Source organism: Carassius carassius, chromosome 4, assembly GCF_963082965.1.
Source record: "Carassius carassius chromosome 4, fCarCar2.1, whole genome shotgun sequence".
NCBI classification, from domain to species: Eukaryota; Metazoa; Chordata; class Actinopteri; order Cypriniformes; family Cyprinidae; genus Carassius; species Carassius carassius.
This window is the reverse complement of record NC_081758.1, coordinates 14,308,839-14,318,596: the sequence shown is the minus strand read 5'-3', so window position 1 is coordinate 14,318,596 and position 9,758 is coordinate 14,308,839. Positions and strand designations below refer to the sequence as shown.

Sequence of the window (9,758 nt, the reverse complement as noted above, 5' to 3'; positions counted from 1 at the left end):
TACATATTCATAGATTTTAAGATAGTACCTCCATTTGAATTAGGGGAAACCATGATGTCTGTAAAAAAAGCAGTTGTATCATGCATCATGCTTAAGAAACCTTTAAGAAACTCAGCTCAGCGCAAAAACATGATCAGTGTTTGGAACTCAATTTAATGGAATGCTTTCGAAAAGGCAAAATCTCTATTACAAGTGAACTGCTGGAATTCTGTCGATAAAAGCTATACGGGGGTTTCGAATAAATCGGGCAGCACATCAGAGGGAACAAAAGCATATATCATAAGGCAACTGAAATTATCAATGTAAAAACAATATGAATATCTTGATATGATGAGGGTTTGCTGGGCCTGAACATTCGGTACATGATTCTCCTGTCGCTCTGTTTTTCTTAAGCTCCTGTGATGTTGACATTTTTACAGATGCTCAAAAACAGACCGAAGGGGATCTGAAACCTCGTATTATGAAAGACTGTAGACCTCAGTAAATCAAAACAAGCTAATGGCCCTCGCAAAACCAAATCAAAACTGCAAAGTGCGGAAAACATTCTTCAGGACCTAAAATGTGTCCCTTCCTTTTCAATATATTACTATTACAGTTACTAAGTTACAATAACTGAATTGACTGATTTATTATTTTTTTCAATGGACCTTCTATTGAGATTCTTCTCAAAACAATACTAATCCTGTATAGTACATGTATATTATTTCCTGAATAGGTACAAACAGGGATACATATTTGGTGATTGGATGTGAAACTGCGAAAACTCTAATTTAAAACAGAATACAATATTTAACTTTTAGAATTTTTAACAAAATGTTACATACAATGTGAATGCATATCCTCCTGTTCACTACATCACGTCAGCACGCATAACGTTTGCCGATATTTCCGTTTCATTTACATTACTCTAGTATTCAGACAGCTCCTGTACATGAGATCTTTAGTTTTTAGTTATGCACATCACGTCTGTAAAGGATAAACCCAACGCTTCTTCAGTTTATCGACAATAATCTTCTCTCTTCAGGTTTAGTGTTCAGCGGAGGAGCCGTCCTCCCTCGAGTGCTTGCTGGGAGCACTGGGATGTGTGCGTATGAGAAATAAGCAAAACAACTGAGGGAAGACAGAGGAGGAAGGGAAGAAGAGAGCAGTAAGGAGGGAATTAATTATGTTATACCTCCATCACACAGAGCCATCTGGCCCCAGACTCCGTGAGCAATCATACCGGAAGGGGAGAGGCTTTCAGACACAGAGGGAGGCAAAGGTGGGATGTGGGAGAAGAAGGAATAGAGAAATAGAGAGAGAGTGAAGTCTTCATGGTCATTAACAGCTGCAGCCCTCCTTCTGGGGCTGTGCGTCACTGCTGAGCCGGCCACCCTGGGGAGCGGTGGGCTTATGCTGGACCCCTGACTCAGCCGCGTTCAGGTCCAGGCTGCCGTCCTGAATGTTCTGGTAGATCTTCTTTGCAGCTTCAAGGAATGCATCCTCCACATTCTCGCCTCTGTTGAATGGACATTTGCAAAGATGCTAAAGAGGACTGCAATATGAAATATAGTTTACAAAAAAAGAGTGTTTGACGTGCCGGCAGATGGTCTAAAGGCCACTTACGTTTTTGCGCTTGCCTCAAGGAATAACAAACCTGTTTCAAAAGATTGGAGATGTGAATGTGAGCACGGAGTGTCCTACAATGTACAGTGAACCGCTTTATCGTTCTGATCTAAAAGCAGTTCAAAGGAAGTGTAAACCCAAAAATGAACATTTGTTTAAAATTACTCAACCTCTGTCTATCCAAGATGTAGACGAGTTAGTTTTTTTTTTCCATCGGAACAAATTTGGACAAATTTAGTAATACTTCACTTGCTCTGCAGTGAATGGGTGCCGCCAGAATGAGAGTTTAAACAGCTGATAAAAAAACATTGCCATAATCCACATGTAATGACTCCAGTTTAGCCATAATTATTTTATGAAGCAAAGCGCTGAGAGTTTATAATAAACATAACCCATCATTAAGGCATCTTAACTTTAAACCAATGCTTCAAGTCCTCTATTCATAACATTGCTTCCTCCAATAGAAGTCGTCTCATCTTAATCAGTAGAGAAATATGCACAGATCAATTACTGTTTACAAGCGAAAACTAATTGTAAACAAATACGTTTTGTGGATTTTGCCGTGAGAACAACTGGGAAAGGTTATGGACTGGTATTTTGGACATTTTAAAAAGCCTTAATGATGGATTTGTTTCTTACAAACATGCAGATTTCCGCTTCACAAGATGTTAACTGATCAAATGGAGTCGTGTGGAGTACTTATTGTGTTTTTATCAGCTGTTTGAACTATTTCTGATGGCACCCATTCACTGTAGAGGGTCCAATGGTGAGCAAATGATGTAATGCTTAATTTCCCCAAATCTGTTGTAATGAAGAAACAAACTCATCAACATCTTAGATGTTTAAGCTAATTTTGATTTTTGGGTTAACTATACCTTTAACAAAAAACACCTGCCTAATAAAAGACCTTGAATATTCTAACTTGCATTTTCTTCTTAACCAACCACCTTACCGTTTTCTTCAGCAAACTGCTTGGCCTCTTCATACGTGACATCACGCTGGGCTTCTAGGTCTGCTTTGTTACCAATCAGAATGATCACCTGAGGAAAGATTCAGATCGTCTTACACAGGCTTAAGTTTGGGCTTTGTGCAAACCACATCTGCAGTTTAAAAAAAATACATATGAAGCTCCAACACCATTTACTTGAATGGAAATGTAAAGTCATCATTTACCAAGTTTGGACTATTGCTGAAGGTAATAATAAATGAACTTACAGTATTGGGGTTGGTGAGATTCCTGGCATCAGTCAACCAGCTGCTGAGGTGGTTGTATGTGCTTCGCCTGCAAACAACACGAATCGGGCATGTTCCTTGTGTGACTTTTAAAAATAATGATAAGCGCATATCAAATGGTAGCATAAAAGCAGTAATGTCAATGCAATCAGAGCAGAATAGTGGTCTACCTGGTGATGTCATACACCATGAGGGCCCCTGCGGCTCCTCTGTAGTAGCTGCGTGTGACCGCACGGAATCTCTCCTGCCCTGCAGTGTCCCAAATCTGAAGCTTCACCTTTTGCCCACTCACTTCAATTATCCGTGTGCCAAACTCAACGCCAATTGTATGAGGACAGTCGGCCATGACTAAAAAGAGACAGAGGTATTCATGTTGAAATATATAAAATGGATAACATATAACACCGATTTATTTTTTATACAAATACTTATATACTTCAAACTGTTTCAATGCTCTTTTTCCACAATAGCTCATGATCTGGTTATTTTAGCATTTTATAGTGGCTCGATTCACAGTAAATGCTGTGAACGTCATCCGTGCAAGCAAATTTAACATGCATTTGAAAATGTGACATACAGCAGTTACGCTTTGTTTTCACATTCCATAATCTCCACTTTTCTGGACAATCGTGACAGCTTTATTACAAGATTTGCAATTATTTGTAGATATGCAATTAATTTGGTATTATTTGACAAGTTTGTGTTTCTCTAACAGTTTGCCACAAAAAGAAAAGCTTAAGGCTTTAACTATTGCAAGAGAAAAGTATTATAATTTTACGACTGCAATGTAAAGTAAAATAATTATTATTGCAAAATAGTGAATTTTTATACTTTAGAAGTTAATTTAAAAACTGCATTATGTACAATTTACATGTCTGCATAGATTTTTTTTCTTTGGTTGAGTGTTGCTTGTTATATTTAAAAAATAAGTAGTAATTAAATTTAAGTTTGGGCTCTGTTGTTAATTGTAACCTTATAGTTAGAGCATAAGCTGAGGTAGATTTTTATCCCCAAGAAAAGATTTTTATAACTGAATTTATTTAAAGAAAGAGACATTATTTTTCAGCAAATCACTAATTTTAAAAAATATAAAATAATAAATTTACCGTTACACCCCTTATAATATATAATAATTAATATTAAATAATAGCTCTAAAGACAACAGTTCATAAGAAAAATACTTATTTATTATAATTACAGTCAAAAGTAGATTTTATGTTGTGGTAATTTTTCCTGTGGTATCAAAAATGGTATTGGATCGAATATTGATGCATCAAAATGATTAATTCCAGCATAGTGATAAAACTAGTATGTGGTATTAGCTTGTATCTCAAAAGCGCTTTTGCCTTTGCCTAATTCATACCATTCTCTTTGCACTTACATTTCTTTTCTGTGAACTGGTGGAGTAAACATGACTTTCCAACCCCCATGTCACCTAGAAAGAAACCAAATGTTCATACATGTGACACAACACCACAAAAAGACAACAAAACGTAAAAAAAAATAAAAAAAAATCATATTATGAAACGTCTACACAACATTGTATTTTCTATAAGGCACAAGTAGTAAAAAAACGGACTACTCACTTACCAATAATGATATATTTGAAAATATAGGAATAGTTATATGGTGCAGTCGTCATTTTTGCTCTGGAAAGAAGAAAAACGATCCAAAGCTTAAAATTACACATTAACCCATAAACAGTCGAAACCAAACAAATATTGCGAATTCATAGAAACAAAATGAAACCACACTGACAGCAAACCGGCAGAGCTCAGCTGACCGACTGTCCTACTATTGTCTATTGAGACGTTTCCCTTTTCTTCCACAAGCTCACTTCAGTAAAGAGCGCTCAGGACATTATCAGGATAATAACGACAAGCAAACACGTTAGTTATGTAGATGTAAAATGTAAACAGGTACAGAGTAACGTGACACTGAGCAAAAGGAGCATAAACATTGACTGCAGCACTACTATCAGCTAGCGCCATGACTGACTAATCAGCTAATCACACACTCCTGTCAAAGGTCTCGCAGCTACATGCTAGACCACACCTAATAAAAATCACTCCAAAGTATTTTATAAAGCGTGAGCCAACACCACTTGTCTTTCCGTGTCGCAATCCAGACGATACAAAAGCTAATGTTGAACATTAAAGGACTAGTTAGCGTTAGCTGACCTCGCGCTGAACCAAACCCAGAAATGCTAAAGCTAACAGCTACTCCTAAAATCAGACCATTAAAGCGTTAAAAACAATGCCAGTCGTTAGTATCCAACGATTTAGAAATGTAGTATTGTGAAATGTATCTTGTCTCGTTTATCCTTTACCTAAAATATAAATTCAAGTGGTTTTTGGAGGTTTGGGTTGGTCTCGGCGTGTGTAAGCCGTCCGGCTGCTTTCTTCCTCAAAAAGTGCTGCTAGGATGAAAACAGTGAAAGCAGCGACCTCTACTGGAGACACAGCACACTACAGCACACTACACTACACTCACCTCTACTGGAGATACAGCCCACTACACTACACTACACGACACTACACTACACCACGCTCACCTCTACTGGAGCCTCAGCACACTACACTACATTACATTACACTACACTGGACTACACTACACTACACAACACTACACTCACCTCTACTGGAGCCTTAGCAAACTACACTACACTACACTCACCTCTACTGGAGCCTCAGCACACTACACTACACAACACTACACTACACTACACTCACCTCTACTGGAGCCTCAGTACACTACACTACATTACACTACACTACACTACACTACATTACATTACACTACACTAGACTACACTACACTACACAACACTACACTACACTCACCTCTACTGGAGTCTCAGCACACTACACTACATTACATTACACTACACTACACTCACCTCTACTGGAGCCTCAGCACACTTCACTACACTACACTACACTCACCTCTACTGGAGCCTCAGCACACTACACTACACTTCATTACATTACATTACATTACACTACACTACACTACACAACACTACACTCACCTCTACTGGAGCCTCAGCACGCTACACTACATTACATTACATTACACTACACTAGACTACACTACACTACACAACACTACACTACACTCACCTCTACTGGAGCCTCAGCACACTACATTACATTACATTACATTACACTACACTAGACTACACTAGACTACACTACACTACACTACACTCACCTCTACTGAAGCCTCAGCACACTACACTACACTACACTACATTACATTACACTACACTACACTACACTCACCTCTACTGGATCCTCAGCACACTACACTACATTACATTACATTACACTACACGACACTACACAACACTACACTCACCTCTACTGGAGCCTCAGCACGCTACACTACATTACATTACATTACACTACACTCACCTCTACTGAAGCCTCAGCACACTACACTACACTACATTACATTACACTACACTACACTACACTCACCTCTACTGGATCCTCAGCACACTACACTACACTACATTACATTACACTACACTACACTAGACTACACTACACTACACTACACTACACAACACTACACTACACTCACCTCTACTGGAGCCTAAGCACACTACACTACACTCACCTCTACTGGAGATGCAGCACACTACACTACACTATGTTCACCTCTACTGGAGCCTCAGCACACTACACTACACTACATTACATTACATTACACTACACTACACTACACTCACCTCTACTGGAGCCTCAGCACACTACACTACACTACACTACATTACACTACACTAGACTACACTACACTACACAACACTACACTACACTCACCTCTACTGGAGCCTCAGCACACTACATTACATTACACTACACTACACTACACTACACTACACTACATTCACCTCTACTGGAGCCTCAGCACACTACACTACACTACACTACATTACACTACACTACACTCACCTCTACTGGAGCCTCAGCACACTACACTACACTACACTACACTCACCTCTACTGAAGCCTCAGCACACTACACTACACTATATTACATTACACTACACTACACTACACTCACCTCTACTGGATCCTCAGCACACTACACTACACTACATTACATTACACTACACTACACTACACTAGACTACACTACACTACACAACACTACACTACACTCACCTCTACTGGAGCCTAAGCACACTACACTACACTCACCTCTACTGGAGATACAGCACACTACACTACACTATGTTCACCTCTACTGGAGCCTCAGCACACTACACTACACTACATTACACTACACTAGACTACACTACACTACACAACACTACACTACACTCACCTCTACTGGAGCCTCAGCACACTACACTACATTACATTACATTACACTACACTACACTACACTACACTCACCTCTACTGGAGCCTCAGCACACTACACTACACTACACTACATTACACTACACTCACCTCTACTGGAGCCTCAGCACACTACACTACACTACACTCACCTCTACTGAAGCCTCGGCACACTACACTACACTACATTACACTACACTACACTACACTACACTAGACTACACTACACTACACTACACTACACTACACTCACCTCTACTGGAGTCTCAGCACACTACACTACATTACATTACACTACACTACACTCACCTCTACTGGAGCCTCAGCACACTACACTACACTACATTACATTACACTACACTACACTAGACTACACTACACTACACAACACTACACTACACTCACCTCTACTGGAGCCTAAGCACACTACACTACACTCACCTCTACTGGAGATGCAGCACACTACACTACACTATGTTCACCTCTACTGGAGCCTCAGCACACTACACTACATTACATTACATTACACTACACTACACTACACTACACTACACTACACTCACCTCTACTGAAGCCTCAGCACACTACACTACACTACACTACATTACATTACACTACACTACACTCACCTCTACTGGATCCTCAGCACACTACACTACATTACATTACATTACATTACACTACACGACACTACACAACACTACACTCACCTCTACTGGAGCCTCAGCACGCTACACTACATTACATTACATTACACTACACTAGACTACACTAGACTACACTACACTACACTACACTCACCTCTACTGAAGCCTCAGCACACTACACTACACTACACTACATTACATTACACTACACTACACTACACTCACCTCTACTGGATCCTCAGCACACTACACTACACTACATTACATTACACTACACTACACTAGACTACACTACACTACACAACACAACACTACACTACACTCACCTCTACTGGAGCCTAAGCACACTACACTACACTCACCTCTACTGGAGATGCAGCACACTACACTACACTATGTTCACCTCTACTGGAGCCTCAGCACACTACACTACACTACACTACATTACATTACATTACACTACACTACACTACACTACACTACACTCACCTCTACTGGAGCCTCAGCACACTACACTACACTACACTACATTACACTACACTAGACTACACTACACTACACAACACTACACTACACTCACCTCTACTGGAGCCTCAGCACACTACATTACATTACATTACATTACACTACACTACACTACACTACACTACACTCACCTCTACTGGAGCCTCAGCACACTACACTACACTACACTACATTACACTACACTACACTCACCTCTACTGGAGCCTCAGCACACTACACTACACTACACTACACTCACCTCTACTGAAGCCTCAGCACACTACACTACACTATATTACATTACACTACACTACACTACACTCACCTCTACTGGATCCTCAGCACACTACACTACACTACATTACATTACACTACACTACACTAGACTACACTACACTACACAACACTACACTACACTCACCTCTACTGGAGCCTAAGCACACTACACTACACTCACCTCTACTGGAGATACAGCACACTACACTACACTATGTTCACCTCTACTGGAGCCTCAGCACACTACACTACACTACATTACACTACACTAGACTACACTACACTACACAACACTACACTACACTCACCTCTACTGGAGCCTCAGCACACTACACTACATTACATTACATTACACTACACTACACTCACCTCTACTGGAGCCTCAGCACACTACACTACACTACACTACATTACACTACACTCACCTCTACTGGAGCCTCAGCACACTACACTACACTACACTACACTAAACTCACCTCTACTGAAGCCTCAGCACACTACACTACACTACATTACATTACATTACACTACACTACACTACACAACACTACACTACACTCACCTCTACTGGAGCCTCAGCACACTACACTACACAACACTACACTACACTCACCTCTACTGGAGCCTCAGTACACTACACTACATTACACTACACTACACTACACTACACTACACTACATTACATTACACTACACTAGACTACACTACACTACACAACACTACACTACACTCACCTCTACTGGAGTCTCAGCACACTACATTACATTACACTACACTACACTCACCTCTACTGGAGCCTCAGCACACTTCACTACACTACACTACACTCACCTCTACTGGAGCCTCAGCACACTACACTACACTACATTACATTACATTACATTACACTACACTACACTACACAACACTACACTCACCTCTACTGGAGCCTCAGCACGCTACACTACATTACATTACATTACACTACACTAGACTACACTACACTACACAACACAACACTACACTACACTCACCTCTACTGGAGCCTCAGCACACTACATTACATTACATTACATTACACTACACTAGACTACACTAGACTACACTACACTACACTACACTACACTACACTACACTCACCTCTACTGAAGCCTCAGCACACT

General features: G+C 40.2%; 1 protein-coding gene across 1 annotated transcript; it reads right to left on the bottom strand.

Annotated features, from left to right (window-relative positions):
* Positions 1-133: 133 nt before the first annotated feature.
* Positions 134-5,308, bottom strand: LOC132136929 (ras-related protein Rab-14-like). Its single transcript, XM_059547431.1, has 7 exons — positions 5,168-5,308; positions 4,429-4,487; positions 4,220-4,273; positions 3,009-3,186; positions 2,821-2,887; positions 2,553-2,645; positions 134-1,524 (listed from the first exon to the last, which is right to left on the bottom strand). Exons 2-7 carry the CDS (start codon positions 4,478-4,480, stop codon positions 1,321-1,323), a joined length of 648 nt encoding a protein of 215 aa, XP_059403414.1. The 5' UTR covers positions 4,481-4,487; positions 5,168-5,308; the 3' UTR covers positions 134-1,320.
* Positions 5,309-9,758: the final 4,450 nt, after the last annotated feature.

Bases quoted from the DNA above. Each gene is read 5' to 3' on its own strand.
- LOC132136929 (XM_059547431.1), bottom strand. From the start codon at position 4,480: ATGACGACTGCACCATATAACTATTCCTATATTTTCAAATATATCATT. The intron at 4,274-4,428 runs GTAAGTGAGTAG...GTTTCTTTCTAG, and splicing joins TTTCAAATATATCATTATTG to GTGACATGGGGGTTGGAAAG. The intron at 1,525-2,552 runs GTGGTTGGTTAA...AGTCCTCTTTAG, and splicing joins TTGCTGAAGAAAACGGTAAG to CATCTTTGCAAATGTCCATT.